Below are 27,898 nucleotides of genomic sequence, written 5' to 3' on the forward strand. Positions count from 1 at the left end.
ACCGCTCCAATGCCGAAGGGTGACGCATCACTCGCCAACCGAATTGGTAGTGCTGGGTTGAAATGGGCCAATACCTCTTTCGATAGAATGACAAAATTGCAAAAATTGTTTATACCAATCTGGCATAAAAGGAAATCTAAAAAGGTGACTCAACCGTGGATAACAGGGGAAATTAGAGACAGCATAAAATCCAAAGATAGGGCGTATAAAATAGCCAAAAAAAGCGCCAGAGCGGAAGATTGGGAACAGTTTAAGATAGAGCAAAGGAGGGCAAAGGGCATGATCAAGAGGGGCAAAATAGCTTACGAAAACAAGCTGGCGGAAAATATAAAAACTAACTCCAAAAGCTTTTATAAATATATCAAAAGGAAAAGACTGGTGAAAACCAAAGTTGGTCCATTGCAGTCAGATACGGGGGAATATATAATGGGAAATAAGGAAATGGCAGATCAACTAAATGCATACTTTGGGTCAGTCTTTACGAAGGAAGACACAAAAAACCTCCCTGGGATATCGGGAAAAATAGGGACATTGGCAAAGGAGGAACTGACGCAAATCAATATCTCTAAGGATATGGTGTTAAGGAAGCTAAAGGGATTGAAGGTGGACAAATCCCCAGGGCCTGATAACATGCATCCTAGGGTACTGAAGGAGGTGGCCCTAGAGATAGCGGATGCACTAAGGATGATTTTTCAGAATTCATTAGACTCGGGAACAGTGCCGATGGATTGGAGGGTAGCTAACGTTAGCCCACTATTCAAAAAGGGGGGTAGGGAAAAAGCAGGTAATTACAGACCTGTAAGCCTTACATCAGTTGTGGGCAAAATGCTGGAGTCCATCATTAAGGATGAAATAGCGGAGCACTTAGCAAATGGGGACAGGATAGGACAGAGTCAACATGGATTTACAAAGGGTAAATCGTGCTTGACTAATCTATTGGAATTTTTTGAGGGAGTAACTGGTAGAATAGATGGGGGAGAGCCAGTAGATGTGGTGTACCTGGACTTCCAAAAGGCCTTCGATAAGGTCCCACATAAAAGATTAGCATGGAAAATTGAGGCTCATGGGATAAAGGGGAAAGTTTTGGCGTGGATAGGGAACTGGCTGTCAGATAGAAAACAGAGAGTTGGAATAAACGGCTCATTTTCTGAATGGCAGGCAGTAACAAGTGGGGTACCACAGGGATCTGTCCTGGGCCCCCAGCTGTTCACAATTTACATTAATGACCTGGATCAGGGAGTCGGATGCAGCATTTCCAAATTTGCAGACGACACTAAACTAGGAGGTGGGGTGGGCTCAGAGGAAGAGACCAGGAAGCTCCAGAGCGATTTGGACAGACTGGGCGATTGGGCGGATAAATGGCAGATGCACTATAATGTGGACAAGTGCGAAGTTATCCACCTTGGGTGCAGGAACGGGAGGGCAAATTATTATTTAAATGGCAATAGATTGGGAGAGGGGGAAGTACAGAGAGACCTGGGTGTTCTTGTACACCAGTCACTGAAGGCGAGCATGCAGGTGCAACAGGCGGTCAAGAAGGCAAACGGTATGCTGGCCTTCATAGCAAAAGGGTTAGAATACAGGAACAGGGATACCTTGCTGCAGCTGTACAGGGCACTGGTGAGACCACACCTCGAGTACTGTGTACAGTTTTGGTCGCCTCATCTGAGGAAGGATGTTCTTGCCATGGAGGGGGTGCAGCGGCGATTCACCAGGCTGATACCAGGAATGGCGGGAATGACCTATGAGGAGAGACTATGTAGTTTAGGGATGTACACACTGGAGTTTAGAAGATTGAGAGGGGACCTCATAGAAGTGTATAAAATTCTGACAGGTCTAGACAGACTGGATGCAGAAGGAATGTTTCCCTTGGCGGGTGAGAACAGAACTAGAGGACATAATTTAAGGATAAGGGCTAAACCATTTAGGACAGAGATGAGGGGGAATTTCTTCACTCAGAGAGTGGTGAACCTGTGGAACTCATTGCCACAGAGGGCAGTGTACGCCAGCTCATTAAATATATTTAAGAGGGAATTAGATATATTTCTACGGGCAAAAGGGGTTAAGGGTTACGGAGAGAAGGCGGGGACGGGATACTGAATTAAAGGATCAGCCATGATCTCATTAAATGGCGGAGCAGGCACGAAGGGCCGAATGGCCTACTCCTGCTCCTATCTTCTATGTATCTATGTATCTATGATGTGATTAGTGTTTTGCTCTTCTGGAAAGCTCGTTTACATTCGTCACTCCATTTCCATGGCACCCCAGTTTGCAGTAGGGTGTTCAGTGGGTGTAGTATTGTAGACAAATTTGGCAAGAACTTATGGTAGTAGTTTACCAGCCCGAGGAACGACCTCAGTTGTGACACGTTTTCCGGTGCTGGAGCCTTGGCTACTGCCTCAATCTTTTCTGGGGACTTATGTAACCCCTCTTTATCGATAACATGGCCACAATACGAGATCTGTTTTTTTATAAAACTTGCATTTGTGGCGGTTAGCTCGGAGCCCATATTCCTTCAATCTAGTGAGCACCTGCTCCAGGTTGGCGAAGTGATCACTGTCATTTTCACACGTGACCAGGATGTCATCCAAATAACACTGGGTCCCTGGGTTCCCTTGCAGGACTTGTTCCATTGCCCTTTTCCAAATAGCCGGAGCTGATGCTACCCCAAATACCAGCCAGTTGTATTGGTAGAGACCTTCATGGGTGTTGATTGTGAGGTATTTTTTGATGCTTCTTCTACCTCCATTTGCAGATACACCTGGGCCAGATCTATCTTAGTGAAGCGTTTCCCTCCAGATAGCGAGGCGAAAATATCTTCAATCCGCGGAAGTGGATATTGTACGGTGTGAAGGACTGGGTTCACTGTTATCTTAAAGTCCCCACAGATGCGAACCTTCCTTGGTTCCCCAGGCATGCTGCTCAACGACTTTTTCATCACAGGGACGATGGGTGTAGCCCACTCACTCCAGTCTACCTTGGACAGTACTCCTGAACGTTCCAAACTCTCCAGCTCTGCTTCGACGGCTGGGCGGATCGCATAAGGTACCAGTCTGGCCTTAAAAAATTTTGGGCTTGCGTTTTCTTCAATTTTAATTGTTGCTGTCATGCCTTTTAGTGTTCCGAGTCCTTGCTGGAACACTTCTTGCGCGTCGGTTAGGATCTTTGACAGTCGCCCAGGTGTGACGTCGTCATCCTTTTTGGCAGCCACAGTCAGTGCTTGTATGGAATGCCAATCTAGCTGTATTTTCCGGATCCATTCACGTCCCAGTAATGGTGGTCCTCCATCTTGCAATACATACAGGTCTAGTTTTGGTGTTTCCTTACCGTTATATATAACGGTCACCCTTATTTTTCCTTTGGGGTAGACTTTTTGCCCCGTGTACGTCTTCAAAATAATTTTTGTGTCTCTCAAGGGTATGTGTGAGAATAGCCGCTCATAGTCCCGTCGGTTTATGACTGTTGGGCTGATCCTGTGTCCAATTCCATTTTTACCTGGACTCCTGCTATCTTGAGAGTGACCCAAATGGTTCGGTGATCCTCCGTTTTGATCACATTATGTAGTTTCAGACAACTCAGCTCCCTGCTTTCGGAGTCGGTATCACTCTTTTGTTCGTCTGAACTATTCTCCATCACCTTATGTACCTTCTTGTACTTTTCTTTTGGAGATTTCTTATTGCTGGTTTTCTTTCCCGACCTGCAGACTCGTGCTATGTGTCCTACTTTTCCACACTGTCTGCACACTTTGTCTTTGAACCAGCAATCATTGTGGTCGTGTGTTGTTCTGCCGCAGCGATAGCACTTCTCTGTTCTGTATGACATTTTGTTTGTGCCATATTCTTGCGGTCTCTGTTGTATCTCTGCAGCGCCCCGTGCTGCTGCTTCATATGATACCGCAATGCTGAAAGCCTTGTCCAGCGTAAGGTCCTTTTCAGATAAAAGCCGTTTCTGAGTTCCTTCACTTTGAAGCCCACACAAAAACTTGTCCCTTAAGGTGTCTGCCAGTCCCGTTCCAAACTGGCAGTGTTTCGATAGTTTGCGCAGTTCTGTTAAATATTCAGCATTGCTTTCATCCTTATGCTGGTTCCGTTTGTGAAACTTGAATCTTTCTGCTATCAGCAGCGGTGTGGGGTTTAAATGTTCCTGTAGTATCGTCACTATGTCTCCAAAACTCTTTTCCACTGGCTTCGCTGGGGTTACTAGATTTCGTAATAAGCCATACGTCTTTGCACCCATTAAGTTTAACAATACCAGCGCTTTCTTGTCATCTGGCACCTCATTTGCCTTGCAGTATACCTCTATTCGTTCGACATATGTAGTCCAATCTTCGACTTCATTGTCAAATGCGGTGATACTGCCACTCTTCGGCATTTTGGGTGTGGTTTAAAATGGCTTAAAATGGCATCTCCCGCGCTTTCCTTCCTCCCCCGCTGCTGCCAACGAGTTTCCCGCGGGCCTTCCTACGCTGCTGCCAATGCCACTCTCGGCGGTCCTCGTGGCAATGGCGGTGCCTCGTGGGTTTCTGCGCATCTCTTGCTCTCTCCTCGACGCTGCTCGGCCCCTGAACACCGGCTGCGCTCTGCCCTCTCTCTCTCTCCCCCGTCGACGCTGCTCAGCCCTTTGCTGTGCCGCTCGGTCGGGCTCTAGCCCGCCGCTGTCCGGGAAGGCTCTGCGCATTACCTGTTGCCAGCCCGTTTCGCTGGACCACCATGACTGGAAAGCCAAGCCTGGCTCTCAGCAGCCTCCCCCGCAATTCTCGAGGCTCTGCTGCTCTGATGGATGACTGGGCGGTTGCCTGTGGTCAACGCCCGTGTCTCTGGCCTTGACCTCCAATCTTCTGGTTTCCAGGAACGAATCCCTGGGGGGTGATGCAGAGTTGCAGGTAGGATCGACTTTTTCTCGTCGCCAATGTTGTGTCCATCAGTAATAAGACACAAGACTGCAGGAGAACGGTACAACAGGTGTTTACTCAACGTGGCTCACTCTGGAACTGAACTGTACAGATTACTACTCAGTGCTATATACAGGTGTGGTCACTGCCGGTACTGCAGTATACATGAGCTGTAAAAGTAGTTCCCCCCTTAAAGGTATATACATTCTATATATACATTACAGACACGAACGCCGTCACCCTCAAACTGCCGCAATTTTGGGAACAACAACCGGCCGCGTGGTTTTTCCAGGCGGAAGCCCAATTTGCAATCCGGGGAGTAGCAGCGGATTTGACCCGTTATTATTACGTGGTCTCCGCCCTCGACAGCACCATGGCCTCGCGGGTCGTCAGCCTCTTCGAGAGTCCACCGAACGATGGCAAGTACGAAGCTTTAAAAGCACGTTTCCTGCAGATTTTCGGTCTGTCCAAGTCGGAGCGCGCTCGCAGACTTATCTCCATGCCCGGCCTTGGGGACTCAAAACCCTCAGAGCTCATGAGCCAAATGCTCACGCTTTTGGGCTCGGAATCACAATGTTTTCTGTTCCGCGAGCTGTTTCTCTGTCAACTACCAGAGCTAGTACAGACGGCCTTGGCCAATTCCGTGATCATGGATTGTGCTGAACTTGCCGCGGAAGTGGATAAAATATTCACCGTCTCACAACAATCTTGTGCAGCCACGAGGTGCCCATCCCCCACAAGAGCGAATCCTCCTCCTCCTCCTGCAGGCTGGTGTGCATACCACATTCGTTTCGGCGCGAAGGCCAGAAATTACCGTCCGCCCTGCAGTTTCTCACCAAAAAAAAAACCTACCTCAAACCAGCAGTTTCTGAGAAGATCAATAAGGCCTAAGGGACGCGCCAGAGTTCCGATGGCTGTCGGGTCCGCAGGGAAACTGCTATGCATTACAGACTCCCTGTCAGGGCGACGTTTTCTCTGTGATACTGGCTCCCAGTGCAGTATCCTACCAGCGTTGAAGCTAGATCTTCAATCCGGCGGTCAAGGTCCCCAGCTTGAGGCAGCCAATGGTGCGGCCATTCGCACGTTCGGAAAGTGTAGGGTCCAGTTGAGTTTTGGCGGCCAATGTTTTGTTTGGGAGTTCATCACGGCGAAAGTCTCACAGGCCATCCTGGGGGCAGATTTCTTCTGCGCAAACGGGTTTCTCGTTGACGTCCGACACTGCCGGCTAATCAGTGCCTCCACTTTTCACTCGGTCCCCTGCCACCGAAGCACCGCGATGTCTTGGTCAGTTGCCTGTGCAGTCCCATCTCCAAATGAGTTCTCTCATCTTCTCAGTGAGTTCCCTGAGCTCACCAGGCCCACATTTTCTTCTTCAGTCGCAAGGCACGGTGTGGTGCACCACATTACCACGACAGGATCCCTCGTTTATGCGAGAGCTCGAAGGCTGGAATCCGGTAAACTCGCGGCCGCCAAGGCAGAGTTCCATACAATGGAACGCCTGGGTATTATTCGACGTTTGAATAGTCCTTGGTCCTCACCATTACACATTGTTCCTAAGCCGGGTGGCAGATGGCGACCATGCGGCGACTACAGACGCCTGAATGAGGCTACCACACCGGATCGGTACCCAATTCCTCACATTCAGGATTTTTCAGCCCATCTGGCAGGGAATTCCATCTTTTCCAAAGTAGACCTCGTCCGAGGCTATTAACTGCCCGTGCATTCTCAGGACGTCCCCAAAACTGCCGTCATCACACCACTCGGGCTCTTTGAGTTCCTTCGTATGCCATTTGGGCTGAAGAATGCAGCACAAGCCTTCCAACGTCTCATGGATTCCGTGTTGCGTGATCTGCCGTTCATCTTCATCTACCTAGACGACATCCTTATTGCCAGTAACAGCACGAAAGAACACATTACGCACTTGCGTACCCTTTTTTCTCGTCTCAGCCAACATGGCCTTATTATCAACCCGGCCAAGTGCCAGTTTGGGTTGCACAGCATTGATTTCCTGGGACACAGAATCACCTCAGAAGGCACCGCCCCGCTGGCCACGAAGGTGGATACAGTCACCTCGTTCCCTCTTCCTCAGACCGTCAGGGCCCTCCACGAATTTCTGGGAATGGTCAATTTTTATCATCGGTTCGTCCCCAAGGTGGCATTGTTGATGCAACCTTTGTACGAGGCCCTCAGAGGTAAATTGGGCAAAGACCCGATCGATTGGACACCCCAGATGGACCAGGCTTTCCTCAACACTAAGAACGTTTTGGCTGCTGCGACCATGTTGGCACATCCCCTTCCGGGCGCAACCCATATCACATGGGTCCGGGTGGATGCAGAGTGATAGAAGATTTGAGGTTAGGATCAGATCAGCCATGATCTTATTGAATGGTGGAGCAGGCTCGAGGGGCCGATTGGCCTACTCCTGCTCCTATTTCTTATGTTCTTATAACCATTGCCCTTACCACCGATGCATCTGATTATGCCATCGGGGCAGTACAGGAGCAGTGGGTCGATGGTACATGGCAACCACTGGCTTTCTTCAGCCGCCAATTGCGGAAGAACGAACGCAAGTATAGTACTTTTGATAGGGAGTTGTTGGCATTGTTTCTGGCCATCCGCCATTTCCGCTTCCTACTGGAAGGACGCCCATTCACGGCTTTTGTAGACCACAAGCCACTTACTTTTGCGATGGCCAAGACAGCGGAACCATGGTCGGCACGGCAACAACGTCATCTTGCGTACATATCTGAATTTACAACCGACATACAACATGTCTCGGGCAAAGACAACCTGGTGGCAGATTGTCTCTCCCGCACCCAGCTCCACGCAGTACACCTGGGAGTCGACTATGTTGGTTTGGCAAAAGAACAGAAGGCAGACCCTGAAGTGCAGGCATACCGGACCGCACCTTCCAGCTTACAAGTGGCTGATGTCAGTTTCCAGGCCACAGGGACCACACTCCTGTGTGACATCTCGATGGGCGTCCCACGTCCAATCATTCCAGTCGAATGGCGCAGGAGAATTTTCGACACTATCCACGGGTTGTCACACCCTGGCATGAGAGCGTCACAACGACTCATGGCAAAGAAATTCGTCTGGAAGGGCATGCATCTCGACGTCCGTGACTGGACCAATACCTGCGTGAGTTGCCAGAAGTCCAAGATACAACGCCATGTTAAGGCCCCAGTCACCACTTTTCCGGTTCCGGAGCGTCGATTCGACCATGTGCACGTGGGCCTGGTTGGTCCTCTCCCTTCCTCTCGCGGGTACACGCACCTCCTCACCGTGGTAGACCGCACCACCAGGTGGCCAGAGGCAATTCCTTTGGTTGCCACCACAGCGGCAGATGTCTCCAGAGCCTTCATCTTGTCGTGGGTAGCTCGGTTCGGGGTACCGGCTGACATCTCCTCCGACCGGGGGCCTCAATTTACCTCTGTGCTTTGGAACACCGTAGCTCAAGGTTTAGGCACCAAGCTTCATCGTACCACCGCCTACCATCCACAGGCGAACGGTCTGTGTGAAAGATTCCACAGGTCCCTTAAAGCCGCACTGCATGCTAGTCTCTGTGGGCCTAGTTGGGTGGACAGGCTCCCTTGGGTGCTGCTAGGTCTTTGCACGGCGCCTAAGGATGACCTGCATTCTTCTTCAGCAGAGCTGGTTTACGGCCAACCACTCAGAGTGCCTGGCGATTTTCTTCCTCCTCACACGGACCCCTGGTCCCCAGCTCAGCAGCTCGTCAGCCACCAGGAAGCAGCTAGGAATTTCATCCCAGTGCCTACGTCGCATCATGACCTGCAGCGCTCCCATGTCCCGGTGGATCTTAAGAGCGCAGAATACGTGTTCATTCAGCAGGATGCTCGCAAAAACCCGCTGAAACCGCCTTACACAGGTCCGTTCCACGTCATCTCATCAGGTGACAAGTCCTTCACAGTTGATGTCGGCAGTAAGCCTGACCACATCTCCATCGACCAGTTGAAACCGGCACATCTGGATCTGAGCGAACCAGTCGTCACCGCTCAGCCGCCTCGTCGTGGTCGTCCACCGCCAATTGCCGGACCAGTACAGCCACAGTCATCCGCCGAGTCGCCAGTGCCCGCCTCACCGGGTCGACCACAGCCGGCCTCTTCTTCTCCTCCGCCTGCGGCGTCATCCCAACCACAGCCAACGGCCAGTTCGTCTTCTAGCACTCCGTTCCAGCTGCCGGGGTATCGCAGTCAGTCGGACAGACTCGTTAGACCCCCTTCTCACCTTACCTTCTCTGTTAAAAGCAATTCTCGGGGGGGCACATGTGGTGGAACCACCAGAGGGTTACGGACAATTGTATATAATTCCTTTTACAGCAATGTAGTACAGCTGGGGGCTGTACCTTTAATGTATCTGTTAACTGTACTAGGGCTTCTTTCCTGTACTCCGCATGATGACGTCATGCCGTCCGTCACGTGATCTCTCAATGGCGGGAAGAACGTGATGACGTCATGACGTCAGAGCTCGGAACCTTCTAGCAGTAGAGCTCGGAACCTGCTAGCAGTTGAGCTCGGAACCTGCTAGCAGTTGAGCTCGGAACCTTCTAGCAGTTTCCAGAGAGGCTTTCAAGCAGACCAGACCTATTTGCATTGTATCCTACAGTTTACTGTACAGCTTCGTTTGTTCATTAAATGTTATTGGTTTTGATTTTCTGAGTCGATCTCAATTCTTCGGCTAGGAACCCCAGTTCCTACAACAGTAACAATAAAAAAGTAAAGTATTTACAATAACTTACAGCTTCAAGCAACACCAGATCAAAATGTGTGAAGGGTAGGCTGGGAGAATGTTTTGCATGTGGAAACTGAACTTCATTTAAAGAATTCATGTGTCTGAGGAGATCAATGGAGAGGCGTTGCACCTCTTGCGGTTGCATGGGAATGGCAGCTGGAACTAGGGTCAGTGGAAGAGAAAATAGGGTGTCAGAGAAGAGTCAGTCCCTCCAGAAAGCAGATGGTGAAAGGGAAAATGTCCTCGCCAGTGGGAATGCGTTATAATTACTGGAAATGGTAGAATATGACAAGATGAATATAGAGCTGGTGGGGTAGAAGGTGAGGACAAGGGTACCATGTTATTGTCATTGTGAAATGGGGGAGGGGTTAAGAGCAGAGGTCTGAGAAATGGGGCAGATGTGATCAAGGGTCCTGAGGAGATATGTACTTTTGAAAAGTTGACGAGATTCATTTATACTATGGCCCTGAAATTCCACAGGCTGCAATCCCAGTGGTTATGCTGGGATTACGCTCTCCAGCACCAATCCCACCAGAGTTGAGTCTCGGGTGCAGGCATAAGTCTGCAGACAAGAGACGCAGCAGACCAGCACCCAACTCCCTGTTTGATGGATGCTGAAGTGTAGGTGGTGGCACATGAGATGTTTGTGAGGAAGTTCCCCTCTGTGCCACTCCATTGTACCACCCTCCTAGGTTAGCATTGTAGCAAGTTTCATAAGAACATGAGAAATAGGAGAAAGAGTAGGCCATTTGGCCCTTCGAACCTGCTCCACCATTCAATAAGATCATGGCTGATCTTCTACCTCAACTCTAACTTCCTGCACTATCCCCATATCCTTTGATTCCCTACAACGTTGATTGGAACTTCTCACTGCAATATAAACTAAAGGGTACAATTCTAAAGCGGGTGCAGGAACAGAGAGACCTGGGGGTATATGTGTACAAATCATTGAAGGTAGCAGGGCAGGTTGAGAAAGCGGTTAAAAAAGCATACGGGATCCTAGGCTTTATAAATAGAGGCATACAAAAGTAAGGAAGTTATGATGAACCTTTATAAAATACTGGTTCGGCCTCAACTGGAGTATTGTGTCCAATTTAGGAAGGATGTGAAGGCCTCAGAGAGGGTGCAAAAAAGATTTACAAGAATGGTTCCAGGGATGAGGGTCTTCAGTTATGTGGATAGAGAAGCTGGGGTTGTTCTCCTTAAAGCAGAGGAGGTTGAGAGGAGATTTGATGGAAGTGTTCAAAATCATGAGGGGTCTAGACAGAGTAGATCGAGAGAAACTGTTCCCATTGGTGGAAGGGTCAAGGACCAGAGGACACAGATTTAAGATGATCAGCAGAAGAATCAAAGGCGACAGGAGGACAAACTTTTTTACACAGTGAGTGGTTAAGATCTGGACTGCACTGCCTGAAAGGGTCGTGGAGTCAGATTCAATCATGGCTTTCAAAAGGGAATTGGATAAGTACCTGAAGCAAAAAAATTCTATGATTCTACGACAGCCTGAATTACCTCGACAGTTGAACAACCATGCACCCCTGCTTTGCCACAGGATGCTAAATACTGCTCGTGGATTCCTGTACAGACTGCTTCCACATGCCTATCTGCTACTCAGACAAGGGAGCCTTGCCTGATGAATTATTGCCTTGCCATCAGCGAGTTGGTGTACCACGTGGTCTCATGCCTGCCCCTTGAGCAGTTAAGATACACAAGGGTATTTTATTCTGCAGGACCCGCTTCCTGAACACCTCATGTTCATGTGACTGAAGAACCTCTCCAATAATATGCCATTTTAAATTTAGTCTGTGAAGTGAGGGTGAGCTTGCTGTCCTCCTTTCCCCCAAATCTTGGGTTCTTGGGTGGGGTTGGCCAGCTGCACCTCCTTCATTCGTCCTTGGTTTATACTATCCAGCACTCGCAGGAATGTCAAACTCATTAGATCACTGGAGTTTAAAAGATTGAGAGGGGATCTCATCGAAACCTATAAAGTTCTGTCAGGCCTGGACAGACTAGATGCAGGAAGGATGTTTATGATGGCCAGGGAGTCCAGAACCAGGGGTCATAGTCTAAGGATAAGGGGTAAGCCATTTAGGACTGAAATGCAGAGGAATTTCTTCACCCAGAGAGTGGTGAACCTGTGGAATTCTCTGCCACAGAGGGCGGTGGAGGCCAGTTCATTAAATATATTCAAGAAAGAGTTGGATATATTTCTTGAGGCTAAAGGGATATGGGGAAAAGGCAGGGACAGGGTACTGAATTTGGATGATCAGCCATGATCACATTGAATGGTGGAGCAGGGTCGAAGGGCCGAATGGCCTACTCCTGCTCCTATCTTCTATGTTTCTATGTTTCTATGTGACCTCCCAGCTTGTGTGCCAAGATTTCCAAGAGACCAGCAGTGGCCTACCTTGGCCACCTCATTGTCTTTGGACCTCTGACATCTGTTTTGCTGCCCTCTTCTGGCCTTGCCCAGGACGGGGGTAACAGCTGGCTTGTTGAGCTATTCAACCATGGAAATGCATGAGGCACCTGGTTTCCTGCCTGTGCAACAGCTGACTTGCACTCGTGAGGTAGTCTGTTACATCTTTTCTTTCCAGCCATATCTGCAACATATCTTTTCCCTGGATAACCCTTTCTCTAGTACTTCTAGATTCTTAAGCTTCCTGCTGTAAGCTTCAGGCATTAAATCATAAGCCCCAAGAATAGCGTACATGACAATATCATCATCCATACGATGAGCAGAATTGACACAATAAAATTGTCTGGCTCATTCATTTTGGTCCCAGTTGTGGTCACCAGTGTTGTGTCTGTGTGTTGATAGAGACACTGAAGACAGGAGTTGGTTTGATAGGTGTTTACTAAACAAAGTCTGGAGGGGAACTAACGGATACAACACAATACTCAGGCTTATATAGCCGAGTGGCCATTACCGGCATTACAGTACACATGGGGCTCTTAAAGGCACATACACTACAATTCCTCCCCTTTTAGCTAACCAGTACATAATATTTTAAGTAATTATTAATTACATGTTACAAGAAAAATAATCTATACATTGCTGCAGTTAATTAATTATAAGTCAGTCTCTCTGGAGGCTTCCTGACTCGGTCCGGATAACGCCTCGGTGGTGTAGTAGTTTCTGGTGGTGTAGTAGGATCTTTTGGCAAGGCTGATTCAGCTTGAATGCCAGTGTTGGGTTCATCGGGTTCCAGTATCACCGGATCGGAGGTAGATATGGGTATCTCTACTTCATCGTTAGGCGTATAGAGTTGTGGTGTAGGTTGTCCCTTTTCGGATGACTCTATGATTTGGTCAGCATGGCGCCTTATTATGCTTTCTCCGATGTCCACGGTATACATCAGCGGTCCTAGTCGTGTGCAGATAGTTCCAGGCTGCCATTTCTCGGTACGGTAGTCCCGGGCCAAAACTTGTTGACCTATCTGGAAGGTCCAAGTTGGCCTTTCATTCATGCCTTGAAATTGCCGGTTCTCCACGTCCCTTCTGATGTTGGGCTTGATCAAATCCAGCCGGCATCTTAGGCTTCTATTGAAGAACATCATGGCGGGAGTTTAGTTTGTAACCATATGTGTTGCATTCCTGTATGCGAACAAGAAGTTATCCACCTTGTGCTGAAGTTTTATGCCTTCATTACCCATGGCCTTTATGGCCTTCTTGAAGGTCTGGACAAACCTTTCAGCCAATCCATTGGTGGCGGGATGGTATGGGGCGGACGTGTAGTGCTTAACCACATTGTTTTTTAAGAACTTCCTGAATTCTTCGGACACAAATTGCGGTCCATTATCAGATCTGTTCCGGCAGCCCATTCCTGGCAAATATGGTCCTTAATACTGTGATGGTTTTTTCCGTGGTGGTGGAGGACATCTTTATTACCTCCGGCCACTTGGAGTGTGCATCAACCGCGATTAAGAACATTGAGTCCATAAATGGACCAGCAAAGTCGATGTGTACCCTTTGCCAGGGAGATGAGGGCCACTCCCATGGATGTAGAGGGGCTTGGGGTGGAGCGTTTTGGACCTTCTGGCATCCTAGGCAGCTCTTGGTCATTTCTTCGATGTCTCCATCGATACCTGGCCACCATACAAACGCTCTGGCTAGGTTCTTCATTTTCACTCCACCCAGATGCCCCTCGTGAAGCTCCTTTAGCACTTTATCCTGGAGTTTGGGTGGAATCACCACTCTGGATCCACACATCAAGGTTCCTCGGCACACTAACAGCTGTTCTCTTCTTTGCGAGAATGCTGGCAACAGTGGTTCGCCATGTGCTGGCCATCCCTTCACCGTTAAGTCGTAGACTCGTGAGAGAGTCGGGTCATTTCTCGTTTCCTTTTCAATGGCAGAATTTGTTACTGGTAGACATTCCACTATGGTTGAGTGGAACATCTCCACTGGGCCTACTGTAGGTGCCTCTTCTACCGTTGGTAACGGTAGGCGCGATAACCCGTCAGCATTCCCATGCTGTTTTGATCCTTTGTATTCTATGTTGTATTGGTGTGCCCCTAGAAAAAGGGACCACCTCTGTAGCCTTTGCGCTGTCATAATGGGAACACCCTTTTTAGGGTTGAATATGGAGATGAGGGGTTGATGGTCAGTCAACAAGGTAAATTTTTGTCCGTGGAGGTAATGGTTGAATTTCTTCACTCCCCATACCAGGCTGAGTGCTTCCCTGTCGATTTGGGCATAGTTACGCTCAGCTGAGTTCAATGAGCGTGACGCAAAAGCTATCAGCCGTTCCGAGCCATCAGGGAATTTATGCGATAATACTGCTCCTATGCCGTAAGGGGATGCATCGCACGCCAGTCTGATTGGCAGTGATGGGTTGTAATGAGCCAAAGCTTCTTTGGACGTGATTTAAGTCTTTGCATTTATGGAAGGCACGTTTACAGTCTTCGCTCCATTTCCAAATTACTCCTGTTTGTAGCAGTTCATTAAGAGGGTGGAGAAGAGTTGATAAGTTCGGTAAAAATTTATGATAGTAATTTATTAATCCCAGGAACGACCTTAATTGTGAAACATTTTCAGGTGCTGGGGCTTTTATGACTGCTTCAATTTTTTCAGGTGACTTATGCAACCCTTCCTTATTAATTATGTGGCCACAATATGATATTTGATTTTGGAAAAATTCACACTTGGGGCGATTTGCTCGTAGGCCCCGTTCTCTCAGCCTAGTGAGCACCTGCTCCAAATTGGCAAGGTGCTCGTTGTCGTTTTCTCCTGTTACAAGGATGTCGTCTAGGTAGCATTGAGTCCCCGGAATCCCTTGGAGGACTTGCTCCATAGCTCTTTGCCAGATAGCTGGAGCGGATGCTACTCCGAAACCAGTCGATTGTACTGGTACAGACCTTTGTGTGTATTTATCGTGAGAAATTTTTCAGAGGCCTCTTCAACCTCCATCTGTAGATATGCCTGTGCCAAGTCAATTTTGGTGAAACGTTTCCCTCTGGATAGTGAGGCGAAAATATCTTCTATCCTCGGAAGAGGATACTGTACCGTGTGAAGGACCGGGTTTACAGTCACCTTGAAGTCTCCACAGATGCGAATTTTTCTCTGTTCTTCAGATTTATCATTATTCAATTCAATGCTTTCTTCATGACTGGAACGATGGGTGTTGCCCACTTGCTCCAATCTATTTTGGATAATACGCCTGCCTTTTCCAAATTCTCCAGCTCTGCCTCGACTGCTGGACGAATTGCGTATGGCACCGGTCTTGCCTTAAGAAACTTGGGAATTGCTGCATCTTCCACTTTTATTGAGGCGGTCGTGCCTTTCAAGGTTCCTAGTTTCTCTTGAAACACTTCCTTGGCGTTGGCCAAGATGTCTTTTAATCGTTCAGGTATGATGTCATCATCATTTTTTTCCTTACTGGTCACCGTCAGTGCCTGAATGGAGTGCCAGTCTAAACGTATTTTCTGATCCATTCACGTCCCAACAGCGGTGGACCACCATCTTGTAGAACGTATAAATACAACTTCTGTATTTCCTTGCCGTTGTATACAACAGGCACCCTTATTTTTCCTTTGGGGTATACTTTCTGCCCCGTATATGTTTTCAAGATAACGGATGTGTCTTTTAAAGGTATATGCGGAAATAGCCGCTCGTAATCCCGTCGATTTATGACGGTCAGAGCTGATCCTGTATCTAGCTCCATTTTAACTGGGGACCCTGCTATTGTGAGGGTAACCCAAATGGTCTGGTAATCTTCTTTGGCAATTACATTATGTAATTTGAGAGAGCTTAGTCTCTTGTTCCCAGAGTCGCTATCGCTCTTCTGGTCTTCGGAGCTACTGTCTGTCATCATTTGTACCTTTCTGTGCTTTTCCTTATTGATTTTTTTCCTGTTAGTGGATTTTTTGTTTCCAGATCGGCATACACGTGCAATGTGTCCCATCTTTCCGCATTGCCTGCATGCTTTGTCCTTGAACCAGCAGTCCCTCTGGTCATGGGTGGATCTGCCGCAGCGATAACATCTCTCGAAACCCCGTGTCATTTCATGGGTGCCGAAGTTTTGTGGCTTTTGCTGTATCTCTGCAGCTCCTCTTGCACTGAAAGCCTTGTCCAGTGTTAAATCTTTCTCAGAAAATAGCCTTTTTTGTGTTCCTACACTTAGGAGACCGCAGACAAATTTGTCTCGTAGAGAATCTGCCAGTCCTGCCTCAAATTGGCAGTGTAGGGTATCAACAATCTCCTTAAAATTCTTGTTCATCGGTTCGGCTGGAGTGATTAAGTTTCGTAACAGCTTGTATGTCTTTGCGCCCATTAGATTTAGAAGTACTGAGGCATTTTTTTCATCTTCTATTCCATATGTGGTCCAATCCTCTATCTCGTTATCAAAAGCATCAATATTGCCAGAATTAGGCATCTTAGAAAAGATATGGCGCTTCCCGCACTTTTCTTTCTTTTCTGCAGAAAAGATATGGCGCTTCCCGCGCTTTCCCGCCGCTGCTGCCGATGACAACGCTGTTTCCCACGGTTTCAGTTCTTTTTTTATTTATTTATTTATTTACAGTTGGAGACTCATTCCCGCCGGACTCTCTCTCTAGGTCTGAACGCCGACCTGCTTGCAGCGCCGGCCGTCTCCCGAGTGCTCCCTCCCCATCTGTTACTGCTTGCCTCCGCTTTCGCTGCTTGGCCCAGCTGTAGAGCCAGCCGCTGGAGCCCCAGCCTGACGCCCAGGAAGGATTACCGCAGTACCTGCCACCAGCTTGGCCAGCTGGTGAAACAACAGCTTCTTTCACTTCTTGATTCTTCTGGACGCCAGAGGAATCGATGTCCTTGAGGTGCTGCCGAATTGTAGGTAAGTCCGTTTCCACTTTGTCGCCACTGTTGTGTCTGTGTGTTGATAGAGACACTGAAGACAGGAGTTGGTTTGATAGGTGTTTACTAAACAAAGTCTGGAGGGGAACTAACGGATACAACACAATACTCAGGCTTATATAGCCGAGTGGCCATTACCGGCATTACAGTACACATGGGGCTCTTAAAGGCACATACACTACAATTGGCTAATAATTTAAATGCCCAGATAAAATTAGCAATATTATACCCCTCTAAAATTTTTAATAAGGTTTGATTTAATAAAATAGTTGGCCCCGTATTCCATGAACACACTTACCAAACTTGTTGCTGGTATGTTTTTCTGCCAGTCAAGAGCACAACCACGCTCTTTCTCACCTTTCACTGGCTTCATGCTGAAGCAGCATCTTCTTCTCATCCACCTCATATCAGCGCTCCCACTAATTCAGGTTTTCCGTAGATACCTTCTCAGGTTTAATGGCAATGAACATTGGAACATCTTACTTTTGTGTGAATTGACTCATACTGCCCTATATATACACAGTAGCAGAAGCAAGGGTAGTAAAAATAGAATCCCTTTGTAATCTGGACTGCCACCTCCTTAACCGTGCCCGTTTCCGCCCCGCCTCAGCCCATCTGCTGCTGAAATTCTTATCCAGGCCTTAGTTACCAGCAGACCCGAATATTCCAATACTCTCCTGGCCAGCCTCCCATCTACCACCCTCCGTAAATGTGAGCTCATTTAAAACTCTGCTGCCCATATCCTAGCTCCCCCCAAGTCCCACTCATGCACCACCCCTGTGCTCGCTACACTGGCACCCAGTCCAGCAACGCCACAATTTTAAAATTCTCATCCTTGTGTTCAAATCCTTCCATGGCCTCGACCCTCCCTATCTCTGTAATCTCCTCCAACCCTACAAACTTCCTAGATCTAAGTGCTCCTCCAATTCTGCCCTCTTGCACATTTCCAATTTCCTTCGCTCCACCATTGGCAGCTGTGCCTTTAGCTGCTTAGGCCCTAAGCTCTGGAATTTCCTTCCTAAACCCCTCCGCCTCTCTACCTCACTCTCCTCCCTTAAGTCACTTCTTAAAACCTCTCTCTTTGACAAAGATTTTGGTTGCCTGCCCTAATATCTCCTTTTGTGGTTTGGTGTCAAATTTGTTTTATGACACTCGTGTGAAGTCCCTTGGAATGTTTTACTATGTTAAAAGTGCTATATAAATGCAAGTTGGTGGTGTTGTTGTTGTTGGACAGGGCATATATTTCTTCACTCTCTCTGAAGGCAGACCATGTTAAACTAGGTGAAGCGAAGCTTGATTTGAAACATTAAGTTGTGACACAACAGCCAATGCCAAATAGGATGGTCACTCTGTCAGTGTCAATCATAACCTGATGCTGGAAGAGCGCTTAGACCACAAACACCTTCTCCCAGCCTTGTATGTTTCACAGAAGGGGACTGAATTGTTGTATCTGATGGGAGAACATATGGGCCTAGAAATTCAGTTGGTAGCGCCAGCCGCTAGCGCCTTAAGGCGAGAAGTGGGGCGCAAAGCGGGTAGCGCCCAGGCGCGGCGTGATCTGCGCCTCTCGCGAACTTGAGTGAAGACTTAGCGGCGGCGCAAAACCGCAATGCCCGCTCAGCTGCGCGCGCAGATCCTGACGTCATTTCATGGTGCAACGCCCTTGGTGCGCGCCGAACCGGAACTTCAGTGGCGCTCCCCTTCTTTCCGCCTGGCGCTCGCAGCGACTGGTTGAGTGGAACAGTTCCCAGTCGCTGTGGGGCTGGGGGGGCGCTATTTAAAGGGGACTCTTCCTGCATTCTTTGTGGTAGCCATTTTGTACCACTCCTTCTGTGTGAGAGAGATTTGGAGAGAGACAAAGGGAGAGAGCTTTCTGCTTTGACTCAGCGCTCGCACAGGTACTTCTGGCTTCAGGCCAGAGCTTTGCGGTTGGATTGATTTTTCAGTGCCATAGCCTTGAGTGGCCACATATAATGGGGGCTGCAATGGGTGGAAATGTTGGGTTTCTGCATTGCATTGAAAGGGCTCAGAGACGCCGAGAGAGTGCCAATCATGGCCAGACGGAGAAGGGCCAACAGGCGTCGACACAGGAGGCCTTACCCTCCCAGGGTGTACCGCCAGCAGTTCTCATACCTCAACATGTCTGAGGAGCAGTGCATTTGGAGGCTTTGATTCAGAAGGGAGGTGGTCACTGAGATCTGCCACCTGCTTCAGAGAGATCTGCAGCCTCAGCTGAGGAGCAGGACATCTCTGTCGGTGGCAGTGAAGGTGACAGTGGCTGTCAACCTCTATGCCACCAGCTCCTTCCAATCCGTTACTGGGGGCATTGCCAAGTCCCCCAGTTCGCGGTGCATTGCTGCATCCGCCAGGTCACAAATGCCCTCCTCAGAAGGAGACGTCAGTACATTTCCTTCCCCATGACCCTGGACAAGCAGCAGGAGCGTGCAATGGGATTTGCAAGAATAGCGGGCTTCCCCATGGTCCAGGGCGCCATTGACTGCACGCATGTGGCTTTGCAGGCGCCTCTAGAGAATGCCGAGGATTACTGCAACCGGAAGGGGTACCATTTGCTGAACGTGCAGTTGGTGTGTGACCACAGGCAGCTCATACTAGCTGTCAATGCCCGCTTTCCAGGCAGCAGCTACAACGCCTTCATCCTGCGCCAGACTTCTGTGGCAGACATTTTCGAAGCCCCGGCTCACCCAGGAGGCTGGCTTCTCGGGGACAAGGGCTATCCTTTGTGCACCTGGCTGATGACCCCGCTCCGTGCGCCCACCACCCCTGCTGAAGAACGATACAATGACAGCCATCAAGTGACCAGGAACATCATTGAGCACACAATCAGCATGCTGAAGCAACAGTTCCGCTGTCTGGACCATTCCGGGGGAGCCCTACAGTACTCGCCTGAGCGAGTCTCCGATTTCGTTGTAGTGTGCTGCATGCTGCACAACCTGGCTATCCTCAGGACTCAGCCACTGCCAGCAGACATTGGAGGGCCACCAGAGGAGGAGGAGGAGCACCAAGATGGGAGGGAGGCACAAAGTGCAAAGGCCGTCCGTCAGCAGCTTATTGCAAGTCGGTTCTGGGCCCTCCTCTCAGGGAATGGCTTGTGCCATTGAAAGAACATGAATGGAGCCGCTCCGCAAACCCTGAGGCAGTCAAGGCAACAAATAGTTCAAAGTGCAAACATGCACAATCTGAATAAAGACAATTTTTTATTTAACAAACTCTGTGCACTTCCCGCATGACAAACAAATACAGAGAAAACCCCCAAAAAACAGTCAGACACATAACTAGCTCTCACAACCTGGAGACAATGAACAAAACAGTTAAACAAAAATGACCATGATCCTCGGCCTTCATAAAAAACAAACACAACATCCTCAGCCTTCAGAGAAAAAAAAACATTCTCGGCCTTCAGAAAAAAAAACACATTTTGCCACACCTTCTACTTTTTGTCCTGCGAGGGCGATCTGCCTTGCTTGCGAGATTGGCCGCTTCCCGCCCTGCAGCTCCTCTGCAATGGGACCCAAGTGACTGCAGCAAGGCTGGGGGAAGGCTGCTGAGGGTCAGATAGTGAGTCGGCAGATGCCCTTGGGGGAACGGCCTGGACCAGCTGTGGGCCTGGAGGGCCCGGCTGCTGATTGCTCCAACTCTGCTTGGGCGGCAGCAGTCTGTCCTACGGGTGGTGGCAACTGCAGTGGAGGAGTGACAGTGGAATGCTGCCAACCTGACAGAGCACAGGCACTCCCTGGTCGGCCGAGACACTGGCACTCGCACGGGCCAGCACTGAAGCAGGCGCAGCAATCTGCTGAAGCACAGACTGCTGGGCTGCTGCGGCGCGGTGAGGGCCCCGGCGATTCCTGGCCGATCCAGCGAGGGTGGCAGCAGTTAGTGCTCGTGTGGCCCTGATCTGTGTCTGCATCAGACCAGCCAGTGACTGCATGGCACGACTAAACACTTGGCTGGAAACCGCATGTGATGCAGCGACGTCCTGCTGACTCCTGGCCTGTGCTGCCCCGAAGTCCTGCTGACTCCTGGCCTGTGCTGCCCCGAAGTCCTGCTGACTCCTGGCCTGTGCTACCCCGAATTCCTGCAGACTCCTGGCCTGTGCTGCCCCGAATTCCTGCAGGCTCCTGGCCTGTGCTGCCCCGAATTCCTGTACACTCCTTGCCAGTGACTCTATGGAGTCAGGCATCCTTGTCACTGCAGCCATGAGCTCAATGTGTGTGCGCTCAGCCTGGGCGCCCATTTCACCAAGGAGCCGCACCTCCTCTGCGCTCACTGTAGCAGGACTGGAGACCGCACTCACCCTCCGGGGAGAAGGCCGCTGAGCTTCCCTACCCCTCCCGTGTTGCTGCAGCCTGCTGGGCCCCAGAGCTTCACCCTCATCAGACCCTTCCCCCCTGCTCCCCTCCAGGGAAGATGTGTCCCCATCATGGCCATGGGCTGTCTCGGCTAAGGGTGGCACTGAAGGTCCGGCTTCCTCGCCTTCCGATTCACTCACAGTGCCAGCTTGAGGGCCCGCCTCCTCACCTGGCGAATCAGCATCTGAAAGCAGGGAGGCACAAGAGTTGCTTTAGAGTGAGGACAGGGCGGCAGCGAGGGAGGCATGAGTGCTGCTATGCACTGCATTGGTTCGAGAGTGGCAAAGGATGCTGGTGTGAGGCACAAGTGGAAAGAGAGAGGTCAAAAAGGTGATGACCTTACCATTGCTGTCCAGAACGGGGTCGGCATCTCCAGTGGTGACGGGGCCAATCAGCCGGCCTCCCATAATCCACTCCACTTACTGCTCCAGGTCGCTGAGGTCTTTAAGTTCAGGATGGCCTCCCCCAGTCCGTTGCTGCTGCCTCCTATTGTGAGCCAGCTTGCCCTGCAAGAGAAAGGACGGGCTCTCAGTACAGTGTCAAGCCCTGATCTTGCCTGCACTGCCTCCCATGGTCGAATAGCCCTGACAGTGTCAAGCCCTCATCTTGCCTGCACTGCCTCCCATGGTCGAATCGCCCTGCCAGTGTCAAACCCTCAACTCGCCTGCACGGCCTCCCATGGTCGAATAGCCCTGACAGTGTGTAATGTGGTGAATGTGCATGTGATTTTCATGAGATTCCCATAGGTGTTGGATGAGGGCTGGGCATTGGGGCTTTCAGGACCCTTTGGCCATAAAGTGAGGTGCATATGCAGGGATGAAGAGGATACTGGAAAGGGTACTCACCCTGACAACCCGAGTGAGGTTGTTGAACTTCTTTCTGCATTGCGTTGGTGTCCTGGGGACCATGCTGCTGGAGGTCACTCTGTGTGCCACCTCCCTCCAAGCTTTTCTATATTCGCTGGGCAGCAGCCTCCTGCCACTGTCAGGAAAGAGGATAGGTCGCTTGCGCTCCACTGCGCCAACCAGAACCTTCAGGGCACCCTCACTGAAGCGCTGCGCTCGCTCCCTGGCCTTCTCCATGGTCGTGGGCGTAGCGTTGTCGAAGCAGGTCTGTCCAGGCCTAGAATCAGGGCTCCAGTGTGCAGGGCGTGTCTGCAAACCAAATCGACCCTCTCCCTTTAAGAGCTGACCGGCACCAGCGTGTCTGCCTGCAATCGATAACTCGCCGCACCTGCGCTGCGCCCGCCCTCGGTGGTAGCGCCTTGGCTCGCCGGCTTAGCACATTATGATAGTCGTGCACCGCCTGCTTTAGCGCAGCAGCAACCTCTTGGGGCGATGCAACTCAATTTCGGCGAAGGTGGCGCTAAGTTGCGCCAGGTGCTAAATTTAGTGAACGCCCGGCTGTAGTGCCCCAAACGTGGTGATACTGAATTTCTAGGCCATGTTCCCTAATGACCTACGTCTGTTTTTAATCTGAAGACTGAAATGAGGTTCACAGTTCCAGCCTACTAGTTCTGAGCAAGTTTAAAACAGGTCCAGTACAGCTGGTCACAATCAGACACAAGGGGTGGATTTTTTCGGGGGGTCAGCGAGTGCGAGTTGGGTGGGACAAAAACATTGACAGTGGGTTGGGACCCCACTGTCAACCGCTGCCACGTGACTTTCCCAGATGCTGGGTCTGTCAACACTGAACAGACCCGGCACGCAGTAGCGGGGGAGGCAATTCAGGTCATTATGACCTTGTTAACAGCCCATTAAAAAGTATTTTGAGCCCACCTTACCATTTTATGAGGTCGCCCACGGGGTCCACGGTGCTTGGAGATCACAACAGGTAAGGAGGTCAGGAGTTGTACGAGCATGGAATCATCTCTTTACTTGACAGCTGAAAATGTGCTATAAAAGCTCCCATCTCACAGCTGTTCACTTTCCAAGCTCAGAAGCTGTTGCTTACTGCATTTGGAAGACAGATTGAGTTTTATGCAGGTTGCAAGTGTTTGGAGCAAACTCTCTATCCAGTGTCACCTCATTGGAACAACCTCTCTCACCATTGACAGATCGCTTCTGTCATCTCAAGTTCACCTGTCATCATTATATCAGCATCGGTGCCCTTGAAACTATCTCACCTTGGTCCTCAGAATCCCACCACGATCAACCCCAACACCAGCAGCACCAGGCACACCCACAGCACGAGCAACACCAACCTTCTCCGCAATCAACTGATGCTGCACAGGACAGAGGGCATCAGCACCCGACCACATTACTGCCCGGGATGCCAGGGATGGCCTCACAATGGCCAGAGTTACTTCGCTTGACACTGTACACCCTGGCTGCCACATGATGCACCAGGTTGGCACCACCCCACACCGGCACCATAAAGCATCCCTACAATGCCCAAGCCATTCCTTTCACACTCATGACCATTGCGAGAGGTACCGTTATGTCTCACCATTCACTGCAACTCACTAAGCCACTTCTGAAGGTGCACACAGATCTGTTCAAGAAGGCAACATGTTGAAAATAATAGTTTCAATGTTTCACAGCACATTAACAGTGCCTACCCTTGTGTGTTGTTAGTTCGTATGATTGGACTAGGATGAAGGCGAGTGTGAGGGGTGGCTAGTGAGATGGGGAAGTGATAATGTAGATAAATAGAGAGGGATGGGTGGAGGTGCAAGGTAAGTTGGTGTGAGTAAGGATGTGCAGGAGTAGGGTAGGAAAGGCAGAGTGATGGGGATGTGATGAATGGCACAGTAGGATGAGATTGAGTGTGGCTTTGCAGTAACGTTTTGTGATCTACTGAGATCATTGAAAGGTTTGCACCACTGCAGCCTCATTCTCATAACGACATCCCTGCTTGTGTCCTCCTGTGCAACGTGCAACCAGGCTGCATTGGTCTCCTGGGGAGGTTTCTTCAGCCCGTTAGACATGGGAGAAGCTGTGCACCTCTGTGCAGTGCTCGTCAGTGTTTTCAGCATCTCAATGCTGTAGAACACTGACAGCACAGCTATCAAAATAAATTTGCGCATGGTCCCTTTAAGGTAACGGGCTGATGACTCATCATCAAATTACATCATCAGACCCGCTTCCTTCAATTGGCCAGCAAATGCGCTCGACGGGCTTAACAAGCCCAATCAGCGTAAAATCATTCTACACAGTGGGCTGGAGACAGCAGTGGGGTCAAGAACCGCAATCGACGTCGCCCGCCCTGGACCCGCCGAGGTAGGGGAAATATCGGCCAAGACTCTTTGGGCAGGTGTCTCTGGATTAGAACATAAAAGCATGGAATGAGAAAAAAAGCAGTTGCCTCTCACAGGCTAGGCACAGTAAACTCTATCATGGACTAATTTATTTGATCTTGTAAGGGTGATTCATCCAGACATCCTCACTGATTTCCACAATGTGTGACTAACTGTGTCCTGTGGAATAATTAATCATTTCAGTTTTTACCTAACCATAGAACCACCAGTCCTATTCCTAACCAGATACTTGATGTTTTTTTTAAAAAAGGAGCTAAACTACAAATGCTTTCACTGGGAACTTGTTCTACATCATAGAATCATAGAAGGAGGCTATTCGGCCCGTCGAGCCCGTGCCGGCTCTCTGCAAGAGCACTTCAGCTAGTTCCACTCCTCCATCCTTTCCCCGTAGCCCTGCAAATTGTTTTCCTTCAGGTACTTATTCAATTCCTTTTTGAAAGCCACGATTGAGTCTGCCTCCGTCACTCTTTCAGCCAGTGCATTCCAGATTCTAACCACTCACTGCGTAAAAAAGTTTTTTCTCTTGTCGCCTTTGGTTCTTTTGCCAATCATAGTCACTACTATGTTGAGCAAAAAGTTCTTCAAACCACTAGCCTTGTTTGAAGCTAGTTAATTTTAATTTTAAACCTGTAACTTTCAATACGATGCTCAGTTTTATATCTATTTATGCGTATACTAGCAGGGGTGCCTGGCATTGCCAGGGCAATTTTGGGCCGCGCGGTCTCCGTGCCCCTGTCTGTCCCCCCTCTCTCTCCCTCTCCCTGTGCTGTCCTCTCCCTCCCTCCCCTCCCTCCCCTCCCTCCCTGCCTAGCGCCTGAGGCCCGGTGCCATTGTGATACCGGCCGTGCGGGGCCGAGCGCTTCAGGGCGGAGACGGACCCGAGCTGAGCTCACCCGCGGATCGCGCGGCTGACGGACGGCCGCTGCCCTGACTGCTGTGTGTGTCGGGCCGAGCGGTTGCGAGGCACGGCCCGAGTGAGCCCAACTTACCTGCCGCTCCAGCGGGGCGGGAGCGGGATCAGGAGCCGCAATGTGGGGGTTTCTTTTGCTGCTGCTGTCCCTGTGGGGATGGAAAAAATGGCGGCAAAGTTTAGGGAGACTGGAGGATTAGGACCCACCCGTGACGCACTGATTGGTCAACCATCAGGTGAGTGAACTGTAGGATTGGTTAAGCAGCATGTCACTCAACGCTAATGTGAGGTAGGATTGGTCAACCGCTAATGAGTGGATTTTTGAACGTTTTTTGTACACTGTCCAAACAATTTTTGTCTGACGAAAAAGTAAATACGCCTACGAGAGTCCCCTAACGATAAGCTTTCTTTCGATATAACATACGTGTAGGTACGCTCTATAACTTTTGATTGTATAGCCGGACAGACAGACAGAGAGACAGACAGAGAGACAGGGTTGCAGCCCCCCCCCCCGAGGGTCGCGGCCCCCGCAGAGGGTCGTGGCCCCCCCCCGAGGGTCGCGCCCCCCCCCCCCCCCCCCCGAGGTGAAGACCGCCGATTGCGGCTGTGCGAGACGGCCGGGGGGCCGGTTGCCAGGGTGACGCTTGACGCTCAGCAAGCCCCGCCCCCCGGCCGAGCCACAGAGAGACGCCGCGTCTCAGCTCCTGCTGCGCGCGCACCCTAGCGGCGCTGAGCTGAGGCTCGGCCCTCCAGCCTTCGAGTGGGGCCGGGAGGTGCCTAGCTCGGGCGTGGGTGCGAAGGAGAAGCCGAGGCTTCGAGGCCTACCTGGAAAAATGGGGAAAGGTAGGAAAATTAATGAGATTAGATAAGTTAATTAGTTTCTAAATCATTTTTTTTTAAAAACAATATGTGTTTTAAAAGCAACGTTTTTTTTAAAGACGCAGAAAGCAGGAAAAAGAAAGGAAAAGTTTGGAATCAAGATGGCGGCGACTCACCTCGGTTCAGAACGATAAGGCCCGGCCACACACGCACCGATTGGCCCGGCGGCACACGCCAGCAACCTGGCGTACGATTGGTCGAGCTCGAGGTCACTCTGTCGCTAATGAGCGGATAATGAGATGCTAATGAGCGGAACGTTGAAGGTTTTTGGGATACCGCGGGCGCGATTTTAGCCTGGCCGAAACGTAAATACGCTTAAAACCGTCTCGGAAGCGTAAGCTTTCTTTGGAGGTAACGCACGCGTAGGTACGCCCTGTAACTTTCGAGCGCATACCCCCCAGACGCACACGCGATGACAGAGAGACAGACAGAAGGACAGAAGGACCGATTTATATATATAGATAGATAGTACTACCACTCAATAACACAACATAAATGAAGTAGAGCTACTGCTACTAGAGGAGTCAAAAGCTAATGCAGGAGTGGTTTCTAGGCTGCTCTGGAGGCAGCATCATCACTGGTAGGAAATGCAAATGACTGTTGCTAACAGCACTGGTCATCAATTATTTTCATCATGGGTAGGATACATGCTCAGCCTGCTTGGACACACTAGTGCTTGAATTTTGGCCTGGAGAAACCTTCCATGACATTCAGAGCCAGAACATGAATGTAACACTTTTGACTTTAAAGCAATAGCACATGTAAAGTTGTACATATGTAGTTGTTTCTTAGCGCTATTGTTACTTCAAATTTCAGAAAGCACAGGGTCAGGCAAGTTATATGTCTGCTAACAGCCACTTTCAAGGCTCATACATTAATAATGGCCACTTGGACAAGGTACTTGAGAGCGATTAGTGCCTGTGGAAATGTACCCCAGAAAGTAGTGCCTTGAGGAAAGGCGGCAAGGGGAGGAAACTGGTGAGGTTCTCTTTATAACTTAAGTGTCCGCTTCAATAATTACATTTGGCATTTTCTATAGCTTTCAGGCATGAACAATCAACTTGATTTGTCCCCTCCCTAGTCTATGGTGGTGAGGTTTATTCTGTCCTTCCCCAACACCACACTGATGAAGACTAGCTAATTCTGCACACAGCAGGGATCTAACCAAAGGTTTCCAGTTGGTATCACTCAGTTCCAATTTGGGTACTGCATTCATCAATGAGGTAACGTTACACAACTTTTTTTAATATTTTATTGTATCCTTTATTCCCCTTTTTTGCTAAACATTCAGTTACATGCATATTCTTCTAAAAAAAAGAACCTGTTTGATTCTTACCTATATTTTGGTTAATTTCTATGATTCTGGTAAACACATCCACCTCAGTGAAGTCTTGGGCTTTTTCTTTCAAAGCACCTGAAAATCAATAATAATTATAGCAGTCAGTTTCCTAATTTATTCCCATCATTTTAAGCAAATGTTTCTCCCCTCCTTTTTCATTCCTCCATGC

The 27,898-nt window shown here is 49.6% G+C and overlaps 1 protein-coding gene across 1 annotated transcript in view; it reads right to left on the reverse strand.

The window, feature by feature from the left end:
- The window catches only part of LOC147106568 (astacin-like metalloendopeptidase), a 146,229-nt gene that overhangs the window by 48,167 nt on the left and 70,164 nt on the right, over window positions 1-27,898 (reverse strand). The window contains exon 4 of the mRNA XM_086008483.1: window positions 27,727-27,804. Within this exon, the coding sequence (XP_085864609.1) occupies window positions 27,727-27,804 (78 nt within the window). The remainder of the gene's footprint in view (window positions 1-27,726; window positions 27,805-27,898) is intronic.

Source organism: Somniosus microcephalus, chromosome 15 (genome assembly GCF_052327205.1).
Source record: "Somniosus microcephalus isolate GS21.2 chromosome 15, FLI_Smic_1.0, whole genome shotgun sequence".
NCBI lineage: Eukaryota > Metazoa > Chordata > Chondrichthyes > Squaliformes > Somniosidae > Somniosus > Somniosus microcephalus.